General features: G+C 37.5%; 4 protein-coding genes across 8 annotated transcripts; 3 read left to right on the forward strand and 1 right to left on the reverse strand.

The window, feature by feature from the left end:
* Positions 1-40: 40 nt before the first annotated feature.
* Positions 41-3,480, forward strand: RB195_008858 (uncharacterized protein; the record flags this gene model as incomplete). Of its 2 annotated transcripts, XM_064195564.1 has the most annotated exons (9): positions 41-1,346; positions 1,408-1,562; positions 1,692-1,792; positions 2,247-2,319; positions 2,762-2,838; positions 2,898-2,966; positions 3,050-3,128; positions 3,191-3,259; positions 3,379-3,480. In XM_064195564.1, the coding sequence occupies 9 exons, from the start codon at positions 41-43 to the stop codon at positions 3,478-3,480; spliced, it is 2,031 nt and encodes a 676-aa protein (XP_064046710.1). The 2 variants fall into 2 exon arrangements, with proteins under 2 accessions (XP_064046710.1, XP_064046709.1); XM_064195565.1 differs by lacking the exon at positions 1,408-1,562 and having other exon boundaries at positions 41-1,402.
* A 1,660-nt stretch (positions 3,481-5,140) lies between these two features.
* Positions 5,141-9,214, forward strand: RB195_008859 (uncharacterized protein; the record flags this gene model as incomplete). Of its 2 annotated transcripts, XM_064195566.1 has the most annotated exons (11): positions 5,141-5,302; positions 5,354-5,508; positions 5,565-5,676; positions 6,062-6,184; positions 6,327-6,422; positions 6,568-6,693; positions 6,949-7,042; positions 7,970-8,106; positions 8,187-8,243; positions 8,305-8,387; positions 9,034-9,214. In XM_064195566.1, the coding sequence occupies 11 exons, from the start codon at positions 5,141-5,143 to the stop codon at positions 9,212-9,214; spliced, it is 1,326 nt and encodes a 441-aa protein (XP_064046711.1). The 2 variants fall into 2 exon arrangements, with proteins under 2 accessions (XP_064046711.1, XP_064046712.1); XM_064195567.1 differs by lacking the exon at positions 8,187-8,243.
* Positions 9,215-10,287: 1,073 nt separating this feature from the next.
* On the forward strand, positions 10,288-22,790 carry RB195_008860 (uncharacterized protein; the record flags this gene model as incomplete). 2 transcript variants are annotated; one of them, XM_064195568.1, is made up of 15 exons in its annotated part: positions 10,288-10,401; positions 10,586-10,630; positions 10,705-10,817; positions 12,578-12,665; positions 12,886-12,955; positions 13,877-13,956; positions 14,023-14,088; positions 14,533-14,604; positions 18,149-18,229; positions 18,379-18,472; positions 19,849-19,960; positions 20,221-20,362; positions 20,902-21,048; positions 21,140-21,225; positions 22,638-22,740. In XM_064195568.1, 15 exons carry the CDS (start codon positions 10,288-10,290, stop codon positions 22,738-22,740), a joined length of 1,413 nt encoding a protein of 470 aa, XP_064046714.1. The 2 variants fall into 2 exon arrangements, with proteins under 2 accessions (XP_064046714.1, XP_064046713.1); XM_064195569.1 differs by lacking the exons at positions 12,886-12,955; positions 13,877-13,956; positions 14,023-14,088; positions 20,902-21,048; positions 21,140-21,225 and having other exon boundaries at positions 22,638-22,790.
* A 609-nt stretch (positions 22,791-23,399) lies between these two features.
* On the reverse strand, positions 23,400-26,173 carry RB195_008861 (uncharacterized protein; the record flags this gene model as incomplete). 2 transcript variants are annotated; one of them, XM_013447130.2, is made up of 7 exons in its annotated part: positions 23,400-23,477; positions 24,821-24,904; positions 25,086-25,210; positions 25,363-25,473; positions 25,573-25,721; positions 25,871-26,013; positions 26,102-26,173. In XM_013447130.2, 7 exons carry the CDS (start codon positions 26,171-26,173, stop codon positions 23,400-23,402), a joined length of 762 nt encoding a protein of 253 aa, XP_013302584.2. The 2 variants fall into 2 exon arrangements, with proteins under 2 accessions (XP_013302584.2, XP_064046715.1); XM_064195570.1 differs by lacking the exon at positions 26,102-26,173 and having other exon boundaries at positions 25,871-25,896.
* Positions 26,174-26,688: the final 515 nt, after the last annotated feature.

The raw sequence follows: 26,688 nt of genomic DNA on the forward strand, positions 1-26,688 counted from the left end.
GAACCCAAGGAATTATCGAGGAATCTCTTTGCTGCGTGTTATGTACAAGGTACTGGAGCGCATTATCCTGGACCGACTCATTAAACATCGCGAAGAAACAACGCGCGACGAGCAAGTTGGCTTTCGTCCTGGCCGATCTACGATTGACCAGGTGTTCATCTTCAGGAGAGTGATCGAAATCTGGCAGCGGTATTTGAAGCCAGTGCAACTAGCATTTCTGGACTTTGAAGCCGCGTTCGACTCTCCTCATCGAGGCCGTCTTCTCAACGCGTTTCGCGCCGATGGAGTACCAGGAAAGTTCGTTCGTTTGCTTGATGACATGAATCAACGAACGACTGCTGCAGTTCGAACACCAGCCGGATGTACAACACCGTTTGAATTGGTAACTGGAGTAAGACAAGGGGCACTGGCAGGACCTTTCCTGTTCAATTTTGCAATCGACGACATCATGCGAAGAACAGTCGACCAGTGTCCTGCCGACATTGTCTTAGCACCATCAGGGTGCCCCGTGACTGACCTCGAGTACGCCGTTGTTATATTCGCGGAAAGCAGTACGAAACTTCAACCTGTTGTCAACCTCGTATCGAAGCTGACTGCAGCCCATGGACTACGCCTACGCCCTGATAAATGCAAGCAGATGTGGATCTCTTCGAGACCTCGAACGGGAATCAGGGTGGACGGACAACCAATAGAACTCGACGATGAGTTCTGTTACCTAGGCTGTACGCTGAAGAACAATGGCAGCTACGAGAGAGATGTTCAGCAAAGATGCGCTAAGGCCGCTTCTGCATTTAACTCCTTAACGAAATGCCTGCGGTCGACCCCCATCACCAACGAAGTCAAGCTGCGAGCCTACCTATCCGCAATTCGCCCCATCATTATGTACGGATCGGAGACTTGGGCAGCACCATCAACGGTTATGGAGAGGCTTGACTGCACGGAACAAAAGCTGCTTAGACGGCTACTTGGCTACTTTTGGCCTAAGGTATGCCACAATGAGGATCTTTACGCAGAAATTGATGTGGTTTACCAGCGTATGACATGTGGAAGATATCAACATCTTGCACCGCCATCGAAAGCGGCTAAAGTAAATCGTTTTCGCTTCTTTGGTCATATATTAAGGATATCGGCACATCGCCTTGTCCAACGAGTTCTGAAGAGTTCGTCGGATTGGAGCTGGAAGATGCCACCTGGCCGAAAACGGAAGTTCTGGACTGAGGTGGTGAAAGAGGACCTGAGGACACTCGGCGTGGATAGCCAGTTCAGGCGAGACGTAAGGTTTCGCAGAATATGGAATAGCGACGAATGGATTGATTCTGTGCAAGCTCTCGCAGAAGATCGAGAAGGTTGGGCAGAGCTGTGTTCAAGGACGGCACACCTCGGCGAAGATCCGGGTAATCGCGTCAGGCGATGACATCAGCCCGCCGATTACGTCAAGTAAGTCATCGGAATGGAATAGCATTAACGATCACCGGAACTCGGATGCACCGAGAGACCGCAGCGCGTCACTAAACGATGAAATTGCACCGGAGGCGGCGCGGTCGAACATAGCCACTGGTGCCGTGTGTGAATGTGTCATTTTTTCTTTCGGATGTTTGTGTGAATCAGGGTGATCAGACTCATATGTACTTCAAGCTTCTCTTTCCCTAACCATCCATTTTTGGGGATAATATTCCTTCAATTTTCTTTAGATTTCTGACTTTGGCCTGTCAAAAATTGCTGAGGAATTAGAGGCGAAGAAAAAAGGTGAAGATGACAAAGGTGAACCGCCAATTGAACATGTTCCTTTACGGTTAGTTTTTCTTTCCTTGATCTGTTTCTATTTTCATGAAATAGTACTCGAATATAGCACTACATGTGGATTAAATTCGAATAAATAATATATTTATCAGTAAAGCTGGAGAAGTCGGGATTTAGGGAAAGTAAACGATAAGGAACCAAGCTGTAATCGGGTTAAAACGACATGAACCACGAGTGTAGTTGCGGTGCATTTGCGTACGCGCTCGAAACAGCGTGATGGAAGCAGCACTTGGAACTGAGGTGGGACCGTCACACACTGCAGCGACGGGTGGTGCCAGCTAGAGTCCCAGCATGCTCCTAACCGCTACGCTCCACCGCACCGCCTCGAGAGAGGCCGCGTACGCAATTGCGTACGTATTTACTTCATTTCGTTCTGACCCTACTATAGATCCTCTAACACCCATAAAATCTAAAGATCTAATTGGGGCCTATTTGGATTCTTTTAGGTGGATGGCGCCTGAAACCTTGAAACGACCACAGTTGTGGTCGATAAAAAGCGATGTATGGAGTTTTGGTGTGGTGAGTTTTTTTCTGTTAAAAACAGCTCATATAGAAAAAAAAGCATAAGATTTCTTCTACGGAAGATTTAATCCAAATACTGCTCAGTGGGTAGCTCTAAAACAGATCTCGGTAGAATTATTTCTTTTCAAAAACATGGCACTCGCCTACAGATTCAGAAATCGAAGTGATCACCACCTGATGAACTGTGTTGATCAATTCATCTAACGGAACAACTCTTTACATCCACACGTCTAAATGAAGACTGGGATTTTTTCGCCCGGAAGTCAAGAGATGTCTTCTTCAAATAAAATGCCCGCTGCAGATGTTTCTGTTTTATCTGATTATTTAATTTTTTTTTTCTTAAGCCTTTTAGTGCTATTTAAAAAGTTTAAATTAATGATTATTTAGTTATTTCTCCATAATATTCAAAATAACTTTTTAATACTATTTTGTAATACAGCTTTTATACGAAGTGTTCAACGATGGCGAAAAACCGTGGCCAAATGATGAGCCGAAACGTATCGCTACTCATATACGGTAAGTTTAGGGGATTCCTTCAGTTACAGTAATCGTTCTCCACGAATGTCTTACTGTAGACATGGAAAAATGCCGACTCTACCGCCGAAAACTCCCGAACATATCAAGAATTTAATAAATAAGATTTGGTGAGGGATAATTTTTAGAAAAAAAAAGAAAAAGATTCAGATCAAGTAAACTGAATTAACCCAAATAAATTCTGGATTTTCAGGAAGCTAAATCCTGAGGAAAGGCCGTCAATGGATGTTATATACAAAGAGCTAAAAGGACTGCATAAAGGAGAATTTAAGGTACTGTACTGGACACACTTTAGAGAATTATTCTTTTTTTTCCTAACAAAAACTGTTAACAGATACATGATGCTTCGAAACTCACACTCGCCCTCAAAAAGCTGGAAAAATCGAAAGCAGATACTGGTCTTGTGAGTGATCCCGTAAAATATTGGAATATTTCACTTTTTTAAATCAAATAATGGATATAATATTCGAAGAAATAGAATCAAAGCCAAACTATAACTGATCTATCGAATCGAATTTTTAGATTGACGATAGCGATTCGGCACGTTCCGTATACGATGAGGAAGTGGAACAATTAGGACGATCAGTGCCGAGCTCAAATAGACCCGTTCAGAGAAAAAAATAGAAAAAAAAATAAGAGAGGATTTCGATAGAACCTCGATATGTATAGTATACGAATTTCTGCCAATTTTACTGCTTGCCTTATTGTAAATATGATTCGATTGGATATGTTGAAAATAAAAGAATTAAGGATGTTTTTTTTCGCTTGTTAAAGTTTAGATTCAAAGAAACGAGCAAATTAATTTAATCACCTAATTAAAAACTGGGGCGGGTGTGGCGCAGTCGGTTAGAGGTCCGTCGTGGTCACAAGGTCAAGGGTTCGAAACCGCCCTACTGCTCACCAAACCTTTCATTCTTCCGGGGTCGATAAATTGGTACCAGGCTTGTCTGGGAGGATAAAAACACTGACTTGATCATCGGCTGGCCCCGGAAGTCATTGTATAGACCAGTTACACGTTGGTAAACCTCAAACGATTCTGAATTGAAGTGAACGTGGGGCGCATCCTAAGTGGAAACGCCAGAGACTTTATCCTTTTATTAAAAACTACCGCTTAAAGGCAAAATGACCAGAGATTTCACGCCGTTCAACAGAATTTTATCGGTGGATTTCTCTCGAAGCTGGGAGAGCTCATCAAGGATGAGGAAGAGGAGTGGGCGGTGACCAATCGAAAAAGAAACGAGGATACTGTACCAATACCGGAAGATTTGATAGTCTTCTTACTGTGTTCATTGATACCAATCGTTCGTTCCGTCTTCGTAGATGATTCCAAGCGGGTGAGCGCTGTTTTCCACCCTCTGCTCTCAACAAACGTGAATTTAATATGGGGTCGTGGACGCCTCAGTCAAATATCGTCGCCTTGAAGTTCCGAACCCGCTAGAATTTTAAATTTTAGCGGATCATATTTCATTTTTCTCTCACGTTTTCGTTTCATTCCCTTGACTGTCGATATGATTCTATGGACTATCGTTCTTTTTTGTAAAGCAGGTAAGCACTATAATTTAAATCTGGTTCAAATTCAATTCAAATTTTTTCAAAAATTTTCATTCAATTCAAATTCTCATTCGGTTCAAAAGTTCAGAGCTAATAACGCTGCTGCAAAAACTTGAATTACCTTTTTCCAGTTTACATCAGTACAAATAGAAGTGTTTCTCATGCCTCCGTATAAAATATTTTTCATCTTTTTAGGATTAATTTTTTTTATTTCCGAACTTTTTTTTGATGATTGTGATTTTCTTTGTTGTTATGGACAGAAAGGTATACTTTAAACAGATGTATTGATATGTATATGCACGTTCGGCTACTTTAGTACTTCGGCAGCGTAGCGCGACTTGCGGCCGACTTGGCCGCAAATTGTTCAGAGCGGTATTATGACAAGAGTACAATAAAGAAAAAAAATGAACCAATAAGATCATCTCAACACCTCATTAATTTGTGAGGAAAAATATTTTATTTATGACCCTTGTTCTTGTTTATCTGTGTTGTTAGTTCAACCCAGCAACCGTAGTGTCCCCAGCAATCGAGACGAGACATTCTGCGAAGATCGGCCGCATGTCGCGACATACCTATTCATGCAACGCTGACAAAATTACAAAAAAACTGCGTTTGATTTGTATTCTCCGCAAAGAATTTCAGTTTCAAGTTCAATTTCAATTTCAATTTTCAAAGAATTTCTTTGATATCTATCCACTGCTCTTGTTAGCACTTATTTTGTGTAATTTATTTAATGAAAAATTCTGCTACAGTCACATCAGCAAAATCGCCCACTTCAACGTTGGTCCACGCACTCCTCGACAACGGTTATAATTCCAGCGATCGTCCTGTCTTCAACGAGAATGAAACCATAAATCTAACAATCATTGCGAATGAACTTAGTCTTTTACGAATGGTACGAACGATAAAACAGTTCAGAAATGTTACAGTAATCCTGACTTTGCAGGATCAAGCCGAAGAGACAGCAATATTTTCCGCGGAATTCATTTTAGAATGGAAAGATGTGTTTCTTAAATGGGATCCAGCCGATTACGATGGACAAAAGAGAGTGAAAATTAAAGAAATTGAAATATGGAGACCGGATGTTACCGTATCGACAAGGTACACTAACAACAGCTTGGTTATGATTTAATATACTGTAAAAAGCTGTTGTTTAGCATATCGAAAGAGTCTCTCTTGGATCCGAATGAACGATACTTGGACGTTTTTTACGATGGGACAGTTCGGCTGAGCCTTTACGCTGTTTATACGAATTTCTGCAATATGAAGGTTTGAGATCAATGTTTCATGGAATTTCCAGACTTGTAGTTTACATTTTACATCCAGCTTTGCTTGGAAACCTTTTTTCCAAGAAAATGTTTCCCTTAGTTTTTTATCTTCTAATAATTCTCCTATTTTTCGCTGCTCAAATTATTGAAAAAATGCGTCAGAAACTTTTTAAAGAAATTTATCTACGACATAAAGAACAGTATACATAAGATTTCTGTACCGCGGGTCGCAATGCGCCTTCGATTCTGGCGGAACAGGCGACCGAGTTGTGGTGGGCGCGTCGCGGCCACGTAGCTGAACAATTTCGGCGCCGACTGTGAACTGTAACCCTTGTTTTAGCCCTTGGTGAAGGTTTTTTGGACTTTCCCTCAAATTATACTTCCAGGTCAACCGATTTCCCTACGATTCTCAAATTTGCATAATCGATATAGGTCCTTGGTCCTATACAGACGATGAAGTACATAGTATACCTGGAAAGAGTATAGAAGTACCAACCGAAGGATTCAAGGTACCCTATTCTTATTTCCATGCATTTGATGTGGGGGGGGGGGAAAAGAAAAATATGGATTCGATGAAATTTTTGGGGTTTCTATCACGGTTTCATACATATTCTTTCTCCTTTATCTTCAAATATAAAATACATCGTACAGGGAAACAGCGAATGGGACTTCAAAAAACTTCTAACATCCGAAAAGTACTCGAGTGATAGTGATGCTGACTTTCACTATACAGAAGTTCGTTTTGAGGTGAGCAGATGGTCACAGGAGACCAGTCCAATTTTTCTCTTTTTTTTTAAAGGGTTTCGTGGAGTGATCCTAGGATTTGCTTCACGGATCTGATCTCCAGTAGGAGTTTTCGCAAAAAATCCAAATTTTCTCGTTCTATTTTCAGCTTTATGTCGAACGTCGACCACAGTTTTATCTCTGGGTGCTACTCATTCCAACATTTGTTATCACCACAGTATCGATATGTGGTTTATTCATACCAACGAATATATTGGGTGATCGTGAAGAAAAAGTAAGCATAAAAGTTTTTGTTCCAAGTGTTTATTTCCCTTAATTATGGTTTTCGACGCAAAATCTCACTATAATCCCACACAAAGCTTTTGTAAAGCGGAAAAAAACATCCCCCGTCCTTTTGTAACAGGAATGGATGTTCACAAATTCTTTGCACATTTTCAGAGCTAGAAATTATTGAAATGGATACGATTTGTCAAAAATCCCGGCTGAAAAAGTACATAAAGTCATGATTTTTACCATAAACAAATTTCAGGTGAATCTAGGATTAACCACATTACTGTCTTCGGCCGTCATTCTTGAAATTGTTGCTAATTATATGCCGAAAGCGTCTGCTCTACCGCTTTTAGGTAGGTGTTCATTTTATTTCACGATGATCTAGTTTACCTTCCTCTTTTCTTCCTTCCTTCCTCTAATTCTATAGGAATCTATATGGATTCTTCCTCTAATTCTATATGAACCTAATGTCCAACACCTAATGTCTTTACATAACCTAATGTCTTTCTACGTGTTTCAACATAGGAATCATCTTACTGATTTGCTTGAGCTGTAGCCAGGACGGGTATTGACTTTTGTAAACAAAATTTTCGACTCTTATAAACAGCTAACGTCTCAAACTCCAAGCAAAAAAAAACAAAAAAACAAAAAAACAGAAACAAAACCAAAAAGAAAACAGAACAGAAAGGATGAGCGCAGTGTGTTCGCAAACGAGCTAGCTACCTATATCGACATCTCTTGATTGATTTGATTTGATTTGATCTACGGGATGCAGTCTCGTAGCTTTGATACTAGGGGAAATAATAAAAGGTCGCTAGGTTAGGTCCATTGTAATCGATATTTTTTTGAAAAGTCGGATAAACTTGATGTCAAACCACTGGTATGGATCAGTCTAGATTGTCTGGCATGGACGATCGTTGCTGGATTCGGTAGATCAACGCAGATCAACTTTTACTTGATCATTTCCGTGATAATTTACTCTACTTTGTAACAGAATCACAAATTTTGCCCTAAAGAAACATCTGTTTACCCTTTTTACAGTAATACTAACAAAAATGTTGCATATGTATTTAGTCTAAATGTCCTTCTTAAACTAGACTTTCAAAGTTTACAGATATCGATCAAGTGTTGGTATACGGTAAGAATTAAGCTGACATAATTGTTCTTCGACTTAATTCTTATTTACAAAATTTAAAAAGTGAATTGATGAAAAATTAACTCCACTCATATAATAATAATATAAAATTCATAATTACAATGCATACCCAATAAAATTTCAGGAAATTTCATCCTAGCCGAGATATTTGTCGTAGCTGCCGGTGTTATATGCTCAGTGATAAGCTTAACGGTGCATCATCGTGCGAATACTCGTAAATGGAAGCCTAAAGCATGGGTGTTGAAAATTCTTGGACTCACAGTAAGTTTAGTAGGATTTTCCAGAAAAACGAATCTTGCCGTTTTCACTTTTCCGAACATTAACACTTTTCTCTGTTTAAGAGAGTAGAGTTTAAAGCTAAAGCTGTGATATACAGTAACCCTCAGTTACTGTATGATGTCGGTTCGTTGCAATTTCCGATGCATTTAGGCTTGAATCTAAATAAGTATTTTACTTCAGGGTTCTAGAAAGTTCATCGCAGCTTCCAGGAATAAAATGGAGAAGAAGAAGAAGAAAAGCACGGATACGTTGTTGATGCAAAGGTAACTGTGGTCAACATTCCATATTACCACCAAGAATGATCTAAAATACAGAGAATAAAGTGTCTGGCGTTAATCAATCCGCTTGGGACCACGTTCACTTCAATTCAGAATCGTTTGAGGTTTACGAACGTGTAACTGGTCTATAAAATGCCTTGCGGTGGCTAGCCGATGAGTAAAGTCAGTGTTTTTATCCTCCCAGACAAGTCTGGTACCAATTTATCGACTCCGGTTAGGGATGAAGGGCATGGTGAGCGCTAGGGCGGATTCAAACCTCCGATCGATCGTGTGGGAAGCAGGGAACCTCTAACCGACTGCGCTACACCCGCCTCCAATTAAAAATAATAAGCAAAATAATGAGTTCTTCGGTTAGATCACGATTTAAATGTTTGATCTCTCTCTATTTTGTTGAGAAACTCGAAAATATTGATTTAGAAATACAAATTCAAATTTTAATTTAACCGTATGAATCTGGCCGCATTTCTCTGAACGCTCGTATTGAACTCAGATCCCATTTAATATTTCCCTGAAAAACTCAATAAGCTGTCTGTTTTCCCAAAAATAGTTATGTGTTTCTTCCAGGGATCATATTTACAGTCGTTGATTACTATCTAAGTATTACATTTACATTAACAACATTGCATTCCAGCTCTCCATGGGTTGATTTCTCCGCCTCACTTCACTCGCTTCTCGACTATCTGGATGAGGAAGAGGTGGATCGTGTCCGAGAACTCGCCTGGCTGAAATTATTCGATCGTCTTGACGTTATCCTCCTTGCCACATTTCTCATTGGGAATTGTATCGTGACAATTGTAGTATGTGGTCATTGAAATAAATATTTTTCTGGAGGAATTTTGAATCCATAAAAAGTTCCACGTCATTTTTTTCACGAAGAGTTGAATTTCATAGGTGGTCTGAGTGGCGAACGTGCATAGTGAATGAGCCCGACACATCGCATGTCCCCTTATGTAACTGAACCCGATCCGAAAGAAAACGATTCCCATGCGTCTATGTATATGTGCGTCATGATCTGGCCGTTATTTCTACTCTGCATCTTTGCATCCGGTAGGATACTGTAACTCTTTGGGGAAATCTCTGCCAATGAACTTCCCCTACCGCTTTTAATCCATTCTTTTTTCGATAAAGTAAAATTGCCCCACCACTTTGAGTCGATTTTTTACTCTGTATAATTTTTTTCATAAATTCTCTGGAAAACTTGTTTTTAAACTCACCTTTATTTACGTTGATGTCATACTGGAACGTTAAAGAAATTTGTATAGATTGTTCTAGAATCAAACAGAAATTTAAAAATAAAACAAAGTAAATTATATATGTCAAATTCTTTGAAAAAAACGAAACCCTGTCAGTAAAGAATGATAAAATAAATGTCCTAGAGCTTTTTTTTCTGGGAATATTTGAAAAATGAGATCAAAGAATCCACACTCAGGATCAAAAATTTGAAACTGGATTTTATTGTGAAATCTATGAAGAATGGAACCTCCGGAAAGAAAAACAAATCTAGAAATAATTAAATATAAGTAGATACGTAAGTACCTGCTCTCAAAGCTTACAACAAAAAATTTCTGAGCTCGTAAAGGGATCGATCGTCAAGGACGATCTCTCCTAAGTTATAATAGGAAGAGGAAAGTCAATCCTAGAAAAATTACCACTTTTTTTTCGTAGGATTCTGCACAAGCGCAAGATATTTTCTTAAAACCGCCATATCCTCACTAATTCCTCAATTCCTCATTGGAATTCAAATCCTAGTGAACAAATAGTATTTTCGTACAGTATTGTACAGTATTTTCAGGAAAAATGTTACACCATTTATTTCTTTTTTCCTTTTCTTAACTTATAAAATAGGTAAAAATTCCATTTAGAAATTAGTAAGACGCCTGTAAGGATGCTTTTGGACGAGTTGTTCCCGTTCACGTACGAAACGTCCGTTCGTCCAGGATCCAACGATTCGGCCACTGTTGTCACTATTGTGCCAAACAAGCTCGTCCTACTTTACATGGTATGAGCTAAGAAGTGTTTGTTTACTTGTTTATTACCTGTTTACTTGTTTCTTACCACCTTATATTTACCGAATAATTGCACCTAAGACATGCCAAGGGACTGTGAGCGAAAAACCTGTGTTAGCATTGTCTTTTCATTGAATCGCACCTACTTTCCTTTTCGCCACAGGCGTATCTTTTCAGGACCAACTACAAGAGACGATTCAATTCTCCGAGGAGTTCCTACTCGTGAGTGACCTCATGAATTGTTCTTTCATGAATGATCTGGTGGAAATCTATGAAAAAAGACAGTATTTTTGTAGACATGGATCGATCCGCTTTTGTCGTGGGATATCAACGTTACGGAATACAGTCGACCATGGATTAAGATACCGGAGACGAATCTTTGGGCCCCGGGAATTATATTCACTGCCGCGTAAGTTGAGACCATTTACCGTATTTACAGTAGGGCTTACCCAGTGGTGATTAGTATTCAATGATTTACGCACTCAAAACCGGTTCAATTTTTTTTTATTTAAAAAAATTATCCAAAGCACAAGGTAGTAGATCAATTGGTTACACTGGGTAAACTTAATAATTAATTCAGCCACCAGAAGAAATATTGTGGTTTTCACTTGAAGTAAGAGATAAATTATTTTTTTATTAAAACATTAAATAAAATTATTAAATGTAAATTAAAATTAAATTATTGACAATTAAATATTTTTGTTAAAAATCCTAATAATGTTATAATTATTTTTTACTAAAACATTAAATAAAATTATCAAATGCAAATTAAAATTAAATTGTTGATAATTAAATATTTGTTTAAAAAAATTCAAATAATGTGGGACTCTGTCCCCATGATGTGACTGATAGGAGTAGTTTATAAAATGATAAAGTAATGAAAGGATTTCATCTTATTTTTTGTTAGGATTGTTGGACTCGATTTGGATTGTTTCCAGAAATTCTCCAGAAAAACATCTTTGTGATAATTTGTCAGATTTTATAAATTTATAAAGTTGTTTATTGGAGAAATTCCCACCAAAATATTTTAGATATCAGTTACGGAGGATAAGTTATGAGTTAAGTTACGATGTTTAAGTTATGAATGTAAGTTATGAATTTATGGGACCCACTTTCGTTTGTCTCCCGGAAACGAGGACCGGATCCCTGAAATTCTCACGCATTCGGAGAAAAAATCCCAGAAATTCCAGGACGCACGACTCTGTGGCGCTAACGCAAGCTTTGTCAACGCAATCCACGTAAAGCTGAGTCAATGTGCAAACTGCCGCGAACAGCGATGACGCAAAATCGCACAAGTCTAGAGACATTCCAGACTTGTACTCACTTTTTCGGGATACTGTAAGGATAAGAGAACGATCTAAAGCGCCATAAAGAGGTTTTCATCCAACCATTCCATCTTGAATTGTGAGATAAGTGTGATTTTGTTTTTAGCGAATTACTATTCGATTGTAATTGATAATGCTTACTTGAACCTCATGAACCCTCAAAAAAAGAGGGAACAATTTTCTTCTGACTTTTCGTAGGAACCACTTTCAGAATTTATTCTATAGAAATGAATAATAGATTAAAATATCCACACATTTCTTTACCTTGAATAAAAATTGCATATTTTTCTAAACTAAAGAAAATCCGCCACAAAAACTTTTTTTTTCAAAATTATACTTTCGATTGGGCTCTAATAATTTCCTAGCACAAGTACACATTCCCATGAATTTGAGTGCATAAAAATATGTAGTAAAAACATAGCCATTATTTTCTGCCCCCATTGCTTACAATTTATTTATTTTTATTTTTGACGTGGTATCCGTGTTATACGAAGAGTTCTGCGCCAAGCACCACTGACAATAAGTCTGCCGATTTTCTCTTAAATGTTCTGAGAGAAGTTTAAACAAATATTTTTTTTTTGGTACACAATTCGTGTTTGTGAATAAATACACGGATAAATAAATAATTAAATAAATAAATGGCTTATAATCCTGAATTTTTGGGTTCCTGAGGAATTGTTAATATAATTATAGCAGTTATAAGATCAATTTATAACTCGAGAAAAATGAAAATGAATTTTGAAAAATGATTTGAAGTTCTGTTCAAATCTTTTAGAAATGTTCTAAAATTTCTTATGTAATTATTTATTTCAAGTCAAATACATTTGATTTTGATGATTTTCAGAATAGAGATCAACGAAATGATGCCAATTGATGAGAGAATGGCCGATCTTCGTTACGATGGCACTGTCAGAGTATCTAATCCTTCTGTTGTGAGTTTTTCTATTTATTTATTTATTTTCTATTTATTTGCTTATTTTCTATTTAACTATTTTTTGTTACGTATTGATCGTACACAGAATAAACATTTTTCTTTTCAAAAAAAAAAACAAACAAACAAAGTAAATAGGACAACAAGAACCCGCTAATCTTCAGATATTCCTCCATCAACAAAGCAAATCGGCCGTGAGTGTTGTGTTGCGTTCATTTCAGGTCACATATCCATGTCCACTGCGTATCGACTCTTTTCCATATGATGTACAAGTGTGTAATCTAACAATAGGTTCGTAGTGGATTATTTTTTATCTGATTGTATTATATCTGTTGATTACTGTATCATATTATTTCTACTGATTTGGAAATAAATGAAAAATCAAATCAGCATAAAAAATCAATGACATTATCCTGTAGAGAAAGAAATATTCTCCCAGGAAACGTGCTCCACAACACTAAATTCTTCTGTTCTGCTCTCGAGTTTAAATTTAAAGAAAAACCATCAATTACGCATCATTCTCGTATATTTACTAACACCGGCACGTGCATAGCACTTACCGAACGCGACGCGTTCACTGTAACTCCATCTGCGCTGCGGTCGACTGGCACAACATAAGTGCAGAGGTTGTGTAAGTGTGTAGTCCTATATAATTTTCAGAACCTAAATGCGCTCCATAAAACGTGTTGCAGTGTAATTTATATATAATTATTATATATAAATGTATTATATATAATAAAGTGTAGGTGAGTATATCGTAGGTTAAGGAATACTGTAACTAAGAATATACTGTAATAAACTTCTACCTGTACTTATTTCATTAGTACGTATAATTGTTCCTGGTTGATCAGAATACTGAAAGTATAAGTGATTTTTTTTTTTTTTTTTTTTTTTTTTTTGATAGGTAGATAGACTGGATACGCCCAATGAACCTGTCTCTTCCAACCACTTGTTTTCAAGAAAATATTCTCTTGAAATTTTATCTTTTCGGTTTTTTTTTCTTAAAAATAATAGAAGACTTTTTTATTCCCAAAGAGACTATGTGTAGGTTAACAGAAAAGGAGATAAATATCATACCTCTAACTTTTTTCGAAGAAAAAAAAATCCTCGTTTTTCTTTTAAAAATATTCCATAGAAATAGTAATTAGGATAATTTTTGTCTATTATTTTCTTTCTCTTATTTTTTCTTCCTCCTTTTGAATACATTGCCAGGTGCATGGAATTTTGATGCTGATGAGGTAATAGTCAAGTCGTATACCGACCATATTGAGGGTGCACCACAACAATTTGAGGTAAAAACGATTATTTTTTTTTTGTGAAGACTTTTGGAAAAATTCCACTTATTGAGTTTTTTTTAGGGAAACAGTGAATGGGAACTGAGTTCAATACGAGCGTTCAGAGAAATGCAGCCAGATTCAGACGGGGTAGTTGTTAAATTTACTTCTGTATTCCTAAATCAATAATTTCGAGTTTCTCAATAAAATAGAGAGAGATCAAACATTCAAATCGTGATCAAACCGAAGAACTCATTATTTTGCTTATTATTTTTAATGGAGGGGCGGGTGTAGCGTAATCGGTTAGAGGTTCCGCTGTCTGCCGGATCGATTGGAAGTTCAAATCCGACCGGGTGCCCACGAAGCCCTTCATCCCTCCGGAGTCGATAAATTGGTACGAGACTTGTCTGGAAGGATAAAAACACTGACTTGACACTTTGGCTACTGAATTGAAGTGAACGTGGTGGCGTGGGTCCCATGCGGACTGATTAACGACAGATCCTCTATCCTTTTGTTGCTTATTTTTAATTATCTATCCCATAAATTATTTTTAATTATCCTTTCATTGCCATTTATTTGATTTAATCGGTTCAGAGCATGTACTCGGTGGTTATCTATCAGGTGGAGCTGAAACGGAAGCCTGTTTACTATGTTCTTGTCATACAGGTAAACAATAGATCTTGTTCCACCGATCAAATTCCAGAATTTTCCTGAAAATTCCTATTAAATAATAATTACTATCATTATTATGATTATTCAAATCTCATTCTAATTCTTATTAAATTATTATTACTATCATTATTATGATTTATTTTAAATCCTGAATTCGCTCTTCATCGTTTGGCGCCATTATCGTCATCCTTCGAGACGTTCTCGTGGCTGCAGTGACAGTCACAAATCCCTTTATGACTTCGCTGAAACGGTCGTTAATTTGATCTGACGCAACCAAACCGATCCAAATCCGGGATCTTAGTTAAATCAAACGGATCACCATTCGAATCATTCGATTTATTGTTTCCAAAAATATGGCATCAACAGTGCTGGGATCTTTGCTTAAAGGCATCACCCCACGAATCTGAGGTGGTGCAGATTTCAGGTGGAGTATTCGTATACCTGATTATGGATTATTGAGAGAAAGGTGATTCCGTTCATTTCTTCCTAATTGCCGTAAAAAACGGCCCGAAAGATGCGACTTCGAGCGTTCCAGCGCACTATTTTCCACAAGGAGTTCGATTGGAGCGCGCCAGCCTTGTGCATGCGCCGCGTCTTCCAGGCCGTTTTTTACGGCAATTAGGAAGAAATTCACGGAATCACACACCTGTCCATGATCTACTATGTCCTATACGAATACTCTGCCTGAAATCCGTACCCCCAGAGATTCGTAGGATGATGCCTTTAAGAGAATTACTTTATTTTATTTGCTTCCTTTTATTTCGCGATAGAGGCGATAAATACCATACCCCTAACTTTTTCCAAGAACAAATTCTGATTTTTCTTTTCAGAACTACTCTCCTTAAAGGTAGAAATCAGGGTAATCTTTTTCTTTATGTTTTCTTCCTTATTTTATTTCCTTCCTTTTATTTCTCTTTCTTCTTTGAAATACATTGTTAGGTGCTTGGAATTTTGCCGCTGACGAGATAATAGTCATTCTACTACCCCTATACGTAAGAATAGCTTTTATACTACAAATTTTGTGAATATAATTGTCCACGAACTTTGTGGACACAGGTTTCGTTGGACGTTTCAACACTGTACACCTTCGCATACTGCAAAGACTTCATTTCTACTTAAAACTTATGACCTTACTAAAATCTATGATAATCTAGAGAAACTCCTAAGATTTCAAGGGGAAATGTCATCAAATGGATTTAAGCTAAGTAACGTTCTTGCCTAAAGACTTTAGGCTAGTTAAATTTCTGCAAAACGAACTAAATTTCATGCCAATAAAAGCCGAGCGACCATTTCGAGTGATTTTACGTCTTTACAGCACCGTTACCGTTGACGAGATTGATCCTCATTACTGCCTATAACAGCCAGGATATCAATTAAATTTATTTTCTAAGGAGTGAGTAAAATTTTCAGATAAATTACAGTAGATGTAAGCTGAAAATCTCTAGGTCAATCATATCGCTAATTTTCTTCTTTCTTGGCAGTGGATTCTAGCGTAATTCCTGAAAAAAAGATTATTTTTTCACTAAATTGAACAAAGATGTCACAGCTTAGGTCCCTGCACGATTTACAGCCATTCACTTCACATCTTCTCGTCCATTCTGTGCAAAAGTTAATGATCCATGACTACATAGCAGTCCATATCGAGGTCGAGCGCTGTTTTGGCGAATTTTATGACGCGATTCTAATGCACCATGCAGGTGGCACACAACGACATCAAAAATGCTGACCAAGGGAATTCGCGAAGACTACAAAGGCCGAACACCTCTTCCGATAAGCAAAAAAAAAAAACAAATAATATAAATAATTGTTAATAACAACTTAATAATAATGCTATAAAACTTTTTTTTTCACATACAAACGTCATGAGTAAATTTTTACGTCGGAAGAAAACACTTCTTTCCCTAAGAAATATCCGGAAAAGAATTCCAATTACCATCTATCTTTATCTAAATCTTTAGTTTATATTCACCCCTAACACGTTGTGGAAAGGAAGAAACGAATTCAAATTCAAATTCACTTAAGATTTTTCATAATGGAAGTTAGTGAAAACGACAGCAACGTAGCACCTGTCTCCTATGCGTTAAATCGTAAAGTTTTGCATTTCTGGAACAAAATAGAGCAGAGAATTGACCTGTGACACCTTGAGAATTCTGGAATTTGTGGAAAGGAGATTTTTTTTCTTGTAAAGAGAGAGGCAGAAAGAAAAGAAAAGAGCACCAAAAATGATCGAATGGATGAATGAGTAAGTGAATGAATGAATGATTGATTGATTTAATGATTGGATGGAAAGAAGGAAGCGAGAGAAGAAGAGAAAGGAGAAGAGAAAAATAATAATTTCATTCAAAACTAATAGTTAAATACCAAATAACCAATGGTTACCAAAAACAATTGGGATTCCTGATTAGAAAGATCAGCGAAAATTTTTTCCACAATTTTCAAATTTTCTGATGCGATGGTTCTCGTAGTGCAAACATAGTGCTTATTCCCGAAAACAGTGGCGACTTCTCGCGAACGTAGGCTTTATCCATCCACCAAAAAGGATATGAAAAGAAAAATGGAAATAATGCTTGTACTATTTACTATTTCACAATTTTTATTTTATTATTTAATATTCCTGTTTTTTATCTATTATTTTTCTATTTGCTATCTTACTATTTCTCTTCTATTTTTATCCATTATTTCTACTTTTTTGAAACTATTTTTCAACTCTACTATTTTACTACTTATAGAGAAATGTCTCCATATTAAAAGAGCTCTCATTCACACAATACAGCACATTCTCACCTAAGAATTCGAATTTGAAAATAAAAAAATAGAGCGCAAAAAAAATAAAATAAAAATAAAAAACAATGAATATTCCTGTTCTCTACTTTTATTTTTGTTTTTTTTTTCTCCGAATAGAACTTGATAGGTTCAAGTTTAACATTCAGCACATCCGAAATTTTTCATTCAGTGAAATTCTAAGCGCATCATGTTTTCCGAATTATTCTTGCAGAAAGTACATTAGCACTTCCCAGAAATGTCCCCTGTCCACACCCTGAAATGAAAGAAAAATGTCAATAACATTGTGTAAACGTGTAGATTAATTTACTTTACTGCAATTTCATTGCTGCAAAATCATTGGCAATGGCAGAGAAGGATACGAGTAAGCAATAGAGAGAAAAATCGTGAAATTTTTGCAATTAGAAAACGCCACACAGGATTTTCCAGGAAAGTAGAAGTAGTAGTAAGTATTTCATAAACTTACAACAATTTCCAGTAAATTTATATGTTTACATATTTTTTAAAGAAAAATCCTAGCAAGTTCTGTACTCTCTTGTTCTTATCTATAGCAGATCGAGGGTGTCTCGAGTAAATATATATATATATATATATATTTTATTCAGGATCAAAAATTGACAGTGACTGTTGTAATTTTGGCTATATCGCTTCTTTTTGCTCATTGATTAAATCGATTTGTCATTGAATTTCATCGATTTTTAGCGATGATTTTTGACAAATTTTTCCCCAATTTTTCTCGTACACATACAGATTTCAGATCCCAACATTAATTATGACCACACTAACAATATTTGGAATTTTCACACCATTCAGTAACACACCGGAAAGACGTGAAAAGGTACGTGAATAAGGACCGGTATTCAGAGAAATGGATTCCCTTACTTAAATTTATCTCTTCAATAGATTTTCCTGGAAGTTTTCGTTCTCTTTTCCTTTTATTTTTCATTTTTTTCTTCTGAGAAGTTGTTAATTCTCAAAATTTGCCAGGTAACCCTCGGACTAAACATGTTCGTATCGATCTCAATGATGCTTAATCTCGTCGCTGATATGATGCCTAAGGCATCAAGGCTTCCACTGCTCGGTGAGTGGAGAGACCGGTCTCATTTTTTTTTTCATTTTCAGAAATTCAATAAATAATTTCTATTGTCTGTGTGTGCTGCTGTTGTTGTTGTTGTTGTTGTTGTTGTTGTTGTTGTTGTTGTTGTTGTTGTTGTTGCTTTTGTTGTTGTTGTTGTTGTTGTTGTTGTCATTGTTGTTGTTGTTGTTCAATCCCATCGCTCGCAACTCCGATAGTAACCAAATAAACCCACTGGGACCTTTGTTTTTTTCTACTCTTCTTACCCGTGCAAATCGAACACATCAATTTTGAAAGCTCCATGATGAAATTAATGAAAAAAAAACCGTTTTTTTTTTCTTTCTAGGACTAATCATCTTGAAATATTTGGGGGCACTAAGAGATTCCTTGTGGAATAACTATACGCTATCTCATTTAATCCAGACCAGCAACTATCCGACCTTCTCATCTCAACGTGCTACTCTAAAATTTAGTTTTATTTTCTGGAGTTTTGATATTTTCATTATTTTCATCATGGCCATCATAGTGTATTGGTAAGAGGTCACCACTATGCTCACACGGTCAATGGTTCGATTCCACCAAAGAGCGGTCAGGATTTTCATCCTTTCCAAGTCGATGGACTGGTACCAGATTTGTCAGCCGGAATAAGATTGTAGTGATTGGCTTCAGAAATCATTGTGTATATCGCTTATGTTTGCGTAATTTTTCGAAGTACTAAGTGGAAACATTTAAAAGAACTTTAAAAAAGTAGTAAAAAAATAAAATTAGAAAGTCAAAGATACTTAATGGAGGTAAATTTAATAGACGAAAGAAGAAAAGAGGAGAAAGAGGTATTAAATGCAGTCAAAATACCAAATCGAAACATTAAACAGTACTTAAACAATTAGTTAAAAAATAAAATTTAAAAAAAAAATGTTGGAGATGTTTAATAGATAAAAAGGGATGAAGAGGAGAAGTAAAAAAAGAGAAGTCGTTAAAAATAGTCCAGCACTTGGGTTCTAAAAGGATTACTAAATGCCAAGTATTTCATCCCCATGGATTACAGCGTACTTCTTTCCAGAGCTCATTCAGGAATAATTTCTACTGGACATAGAATAAAACTAGTGTAGTCTAGTTTTTATTCTAAATTACCTTGCGTTTGAAAAAATGTTTTAAAAAAATCGTAATTGTAGATGTAGAAAGTAAATCCATGTTTTTAATTGATTTTCTTCAGCTGTGGCCAAGATTGGTATTGATCGTCCTCTATTAAGCGTTTCGGAGTTATCGCCTTCGTTAGAGCTTGGAAAAAATCAAAGCGATCAGTGATTTATCCTCTCAAGCGCCTCATCATCATACAGAAATCATCCATGATCGTTAATCCATGATTTCCTCTGTAATTCCAGGAAATTACATCCTTTCACAAATTTTTGTCTGCTCTGCTGCGGTGCTCGTCTCGATCGTCACACTGATTTTTCATCAACGTTGTCATACCCGATGTCATCGACCACCAAAATGGTAGGCGCTAGGATTTCAGCATAATTCTTTCCTATACTCCAATATTATCATCCAGAACTAGTTCCCCACACGTGCACTACACTACACTTTTCGGGATGCATTTGCATCAGGGAATTATTCACACAAGCGCCGACCATTGCATTATAAAGCATACATAGAATGCATGAAAAATAACATATTGCATAGCAGCATCCGGAGAAATTCCCTGTCCTTTTTTTCTCTCAACTAACATATATACATCCCAAATGTTATGGATTTAGGTTGCTCAACGTCCTCTTCTGTCAATGTCGTCGTAACCGTACTCAACCAATCGCTAACGATCCACCTCCTTATTCCGTGTGCAAAAGAACACCATCGGTAGAAATTCTGGAAAGCCCGGAAATCTTGGAAGTTTTACAAGAGGTTAGATTGTATTCGAGGTTTCTTATATTGCCCAAAAAAAATCTTAATAGCAAGAAAGCGCGCATTTCCGACGCAAGGTAACGAAGGTGTAGGTGTGGTCAACTCGTTTCTGATTGGACGATTGGCAAGCAAATGCCCCGCCCACAACATCTGCGAAAAAAAAATCAAGCGCAGCAATTTTCGTTTTCCTTTATTAACTTTAATAAATCCTAATTCTAAGTGCATTAATAGTACAGAGCTCCTGTGATCTTTTTTCTAAACCAAAACATGCAATGCACTAAGCACTTTAACATATTAACGGCTAAAATTTAGATTCAATTTAAACTGACTCTTCAAGGATAATGTTAGAGAGAATCCAAGAATCTTATAGGAATCATGTGAATAATTCTACCAATTTCATTTTCTCTACTTATTCGGTGCTGCTTGATATTCAATCATCACATTCGCACAGGAAATTAAGCTTCCCGCCGCGAATCACCGAATATATCTGCGCTATTCTTCTCCCTCGTACACATTTCCGTGCTCATGACACGATTTAGGCGCGCGCAGGCGCGATTTTCATTGACGATCTCACTGAGATAGTCGTCGTGGTCGCGGTCGTGGTCGTCGCTGTGGTGGTGGTGGTAGGTGACGATGGTTACGCGATGTATACAAGAAAGGAAAAGATCGCTGCCCTACCCGATACCGTACGCGCGGACGATTACAATCAGTCTCGCCGGGACGACGAAACGAATCCAAGAACATCGCAAATCCGTCGAAACTCCCCGATCCATCCAGTTATCCCCATCGAAAACACTCCTCGGTGCTGATAGAAATGTTTGCAAAATTCGTTCATTAGAGATCTTTGCACTTCTTATTTCGTGGTAAGTGTTTTCTTAACGGGAACTACGATAAGAGTCGCAAAGGTGAAAATCTAGAACTATTAGGATTTACACAACGACGCTCTGGTGATGAAAAACTCTATATAGTCACGAGTTTCTCGGTGAATGAAACGTTACCTCCATTCTCTCCACCATACGCAGTATGATATATCAAACTGGTTCCGTTCAGTTCGGTGTTGTTCGAAAAGAAAGCAACAGAACTATTAACTAGTCTGGATAGTGTCGCTCGATCCACGGCATAACACAAAATATCGATCAGTAGAAAAACTCATTTCCTTTTTTATGTGAAAAGTCAACGGGAGTATTGATCCACTAAGGTAGCATGTAAAGCGGCGTTTTATTGCACACGACAGTTTTAAAAATAGATTCCCATTCCAGAAAAAAAAAGAACTTCTCCTTTCCCTCATAGGTTTCTACAGTAAACCACATTTATACTTTAAATATTATTTATATATTTACATTTATTTCACATATTTACATTTCATTTACAAATTTATACTTATTTTTGTGCTTTAAGTTCGTGAAAGTTCTCGAAAATTCGAACTTCGCTCCGAATCAGAAAACGAATGCGGAGAGTGCAAACCCGGATGAGGCAGCGATTAGATCTCGCCGTTTCGTGTTTGCGATATGACTTTGTTCCAGAGATGACAAATGTAAATATCGCAGGGTAGGATGAGCCGCTCCGCTCCAACATACTCATTTTAGGCATATTTCATCCGCTTTGCAAAAAACTCGCATAGCATTAAATATCACTCGAAGAATAATACCTAATTATGCCTTACTATATAAGATTGTCCCATAAGTTTCTTCTCACGGTCGTCAACACTTCAAGTCACAGCGGCTTGATTTCTAGGGCAAAATAATCAGCAATCTATAACATCGATGGACAAGAGCTATTCACTATTCTGCTATGTTATTGATCGGAATATCTTTGTTGTTGAATAAACAATAAGGAAAAATATCAGAAAACTAGGAAAGAAATTTATAGCACCACCATATGATGTCAAAATCAAATAAATGTTGCGTTTGATATCTACAGTTCCATATCTAACTTTCACTAACTGCAATGTCATTCGTTTGCGCGATTATCAATTCATTGAAATGAATGATATTGCGGCGAAATCTTTGCTACTCTTTCTTTCGACCTGTCTGTGTTGTCACTGTCTCACAAAAGAACTAATGTCGGCGCAATTAGTAGAGTAATTCATTATGAGCGATAATTGTGGGAGAAATCTCTTGATCAAGGGCAAGGCGGCACGTAAATAAGCATATCGAAAGCAAAGATCTCCTAAAGTAAATGTCCTTTTTTTCAAATACAAACATAGCTGATTTCAAACGATTATGTAGAGAAATAAGTACAGAGAACACTATTCTCAAATGGGACATAATTTCAGGCAACAACAGCTATGCGGTCAACCGTACAGCGACTTGATCGTGAAGATGACATTCGCCTCACTTGGATCCGCGTATTCGATAGAATCGATATGGTGTGTTTAATCGCGTTCCAGTTAATGAACATTGCTTCTTCAGTAAAATTCATGCGATGACATACTCTAATAAAAGTTTTCTGTCGACTTTATCACTCATCTGCCCAAATTATTGGAGTAGACGTGCAATTTCAAGCGATACATCTTTCAATGTTAAGAAGAAAATAAATAAATACGAGTTAACACAGTTGGAGTGACAATCATGCTGCTGATGTGAAGGGGTCACGTGATCGAGTTTACAAATTATACGGGCTGGAATAACAATCAGGCTGAGAACGGTGTATGTGCATAGGAACGAGATACACAACACGAACATGATAAGATGGTGAAACAATACACCCCGATGTCGCTGTATAAAAGACGATTACACATATAAAACAAGGATAGTAAACCAGCGACCCTTGGCATACCAGTACAAGGGCCGGTATAAAAGACATTTCTTTTGAAACAAAAAAAGAGCGACGAAAAATCACGCAAAACTAGCAGAGTAGTGAATAAAACACAAAAGAAATGAAATATATTGTACTGTTCCCAGCCCACGCCTACCGTAGACGGATATTCGAACACCGAGCACCAAAGGACTCGATCATTGATATACGGTATACGCTAAACGAAAGACGGAACAGACCTACAGGAAAAATTGCACGGAGCTATTCGTGGAAATATGTCTTAGCCTCTGTTCTTCAACTGATTGCTCAACCAGTCTAGACCTTCGTAAAGACCATCTCCCGATGTCGCACAAGTAGCCTAAAAAAGGAACCATGAACAATAAGTTGCGTTGCTTCTCGACGTTAAAATTTAGATGAATTTGAAATTGCAATTGATCTCATCATCAACTACACCATTAACTATAGGACGCCCTTCAAGAAATTTTTCTTCTCGCGAGTCTAAGTCTATTTTCCATGCAGTGCATGAAAACACATAGTAATTTAACAAAACACTAAAGAACATTTGCTTTAACATGGCAGACCACCATCCAATCTTAAGCGGAACATTTACGGAGCGATAATTATGGGGGAACCCATTTCTCAAAGTGGAGTTTCGCAGCTGTTCAGGTCTTCGGAAATTAAGTCGAAAAAAAAAAGACTAGAAAAAAGAGAAAAAGATGCTCCTAAAAAATACTTGTTCCCGTAATCGGTAATCGAATTTTCTCCTTAAAAAGTCTGCGATAACCAAAAAGTGGAAGCTGTGTATGTAGTCGGTCCTGTCAATGTTCAGAGGATAATCCACTGCTTATACTAAATATGCCCTATTTTACTCTTTTTCTACTTGAAAAAATTGTCCTCTATAAGAATATTTCAAACTCTCAATCTAAAATGGAAAAGAAAATGAATTTTGACACACTGGAACAAAGACTTTCAACCGACTTTATTTCGAAAATAGAGGTTCATTTCACCAATGAAAAGGGCCAATTTCAAAGTCCTATTAATTTTCTTGAATAGCTGTCAAAATTTCCAATTAGCTATGTCACATCTGAAGAACGCGCTTTCAAGATGTCCTCTATTTAAGAAAGAAGCTAAAAGGCAGAACCGCTCCCTCTTAAAGCAACAGAACGTTTGCCGAAAGACCAGAAACTTCAAAAAAAGTTGACATTTTCATGCTAATAGGCACTCAAAACGACTAATATGTACGACTTTTCCGTGAAGTGCATCAGTCGGAAACGTCTGTCATCACCAGAAACTTGAAATATGCTCGACAAATTATAATGAAGGACAAGTTTAACATTCATCAAATTAACCTCCCTAGACATAAAGTCAGAACCCTATATTAACCAGCAGACTACAGCTTGTGTCTTTAATAAAAATGAACGCTTACGGGACTTTTTTTCTGATTCCCGACCCATAAACAACTAAAACCAGCAACAATATTATGTCCTCATTAATCAACTGCCTGCTATCGACTTTCACGCGCTCATTAAGCCCAACACTGAATCTATATGAGAAAGTACCAGACAGCACGTACGGAAACTTGGATCCACTCTTTCCACAAAGATAATAAGTGCACATCGCTTCAGAAAACAGTCGCAACTTGCTTCAGAATGCACTCTCGCAATCGATAAAGCACAAAATGGCTCATCATCGCTTCCTTACCTGAATGTACCACGACCTGTTCCTCAACGTATGTAGTCCTAGTTTATCCGTAACTTCAGCCGCATTCATAGCATTGGGCAAATCCTAAAATTATGCAAGCATGCAAACATATCAGAAATTTCAAACAGAATTGGTAGTGGACTGTTCTAGGAGACATGAAGAAAGGGAACATACGTAGCTCCTAGTCAAGAACTATTACAGAACGAAAAAAGTTTCGCGCTCCATTGGCATCGTTGAAAAATACAGAATGTCAAGTGAATAGTACCTGTTTGTTGGCGAAAACAAGTAGTACAGCATCCCTGAGTTCATCTTCGGCTAGCATACGCATTAACTCCTCTCGAGCTTCTCCTACACGTTCACGATCATTAGAATCCACGACGAAAATAAGTCCTGAAATAAGTCCGTCACTAGCAGAACATGAAAATTTCCATTAAAGGTGCATAACTCGGCTACACCGTGCGTAAGAATCTAATCTGATGAAAATCTTGTTATGACGAAACTGAACAGAATCATGAAATAAAGTATATTTAAGCCATACATACCCTGAGTGTTTTGGAAATAATGCCTCCATAGTGGTCGGATCTTATCCTGACCTCCTACGTCCCATACGGTGAACGAAATATTTTTGTACTCGACTGTTTCGACGTTGAAACCTAAAATATGATATTTGTAGTTAGGAAGAATAGAATTCTACACGAGAGAAATAAAGTTCTGATGGAAAAGTTACAAACAAATTTATTGATAAAACATACCAATAGTAGGAATTGTGGTTACAATTTCGCCAAGCTTCAATTTATATAGGATTGTCGTTTTACCGGCCGCATCCAATCCTACCATGAGAATTCTCATCTCCTTTTTGCCAAAAAGGCCTTTGAACAGGTTCCCAAAGATGTTACCCATCCTAGAAAGGAAAAATTCAGAGGGATGATCGTTAATTTGGAGAGCAATCCACCACCGGGACGATCATGAGCGAGGAAATCGAACTTATGAGATGATCGATAACGAGAAGTCACATGTTAGACGTCAGTGAAAAGAAGCAGAAGAATGTACCGGGCCTCGAAGCACCGCCAACGCATTTCTTGCAGTTCGCCGGGCGAATGGAATGAGTCAGCGACTCCGAGGCCAGCGACTGCGGACGAAGTGAAAACTATTACGGTTGAAGCTGTGGAATTATATCGTGTTATTGTACGAATCTAAGAACCCAGAACCTTCCCATAAGCAAGGGGTGAGCGAAGAAAGGTGTGAAATTTGCATACGAAAAATCTATATGTGACGTCTTACCACGTCAGCGCGTACGCAACCGCCGCGCGAGGCAAGCGATGATCGACTCCGACGAACTTGCACATCTAACATCGTTGCCAAATTTCGTCCTGAACGGAATTTTCTTTCTCTACCCCCAGGTTTGATTGTTTCAAGTGAAAATATGAGGAGATAAGCGGACCGGTGGTCAATTCGATGCATCTAGATTTCAACTTTCGAATTTCCCTGAATAATGGCTCAAATGAGTGCTAGTTACTTGTGCGTTTTCGCATCACGCAACACAAAAATGGTCTTGGCCATGTGCCAGGTGCCGTGTGGCTCGTTAGTAACGAACGATTTAATTGGTTTCGTGATTGTTGCGGCCACAAATTCTTGAAATCCAAGGGCGAATTCCAACGAGTAGACGCTGTTGCACGATTTTTCTTTGTTTTCAATTTTCACACGTATTCGCAATCAATTTCGCTCACTTCTCATCTCTCTGCTTTAAAATTAAATTTTAAAAATTACCCGAAGCTCATTATTCGTTAAAAGACTACACTTGTCGATTGGCTTCAAAATGGAAAAAGTCTGGGAAATATGACAAAAAAAGTGCAAGCAGAAACTTCGAT

Source organism: Necator americanus, chromosome III (genome assembly GCF_031761385.1).
Source record: "Necator americanus strain Aroian chromosome III, whole genome shotgun sequence".
NCBI lineage: Eukaryota > Metazoa > Nematoda > Chromadorea > Rhabditida > Ancylostomatidae > Necator > Necator americanus.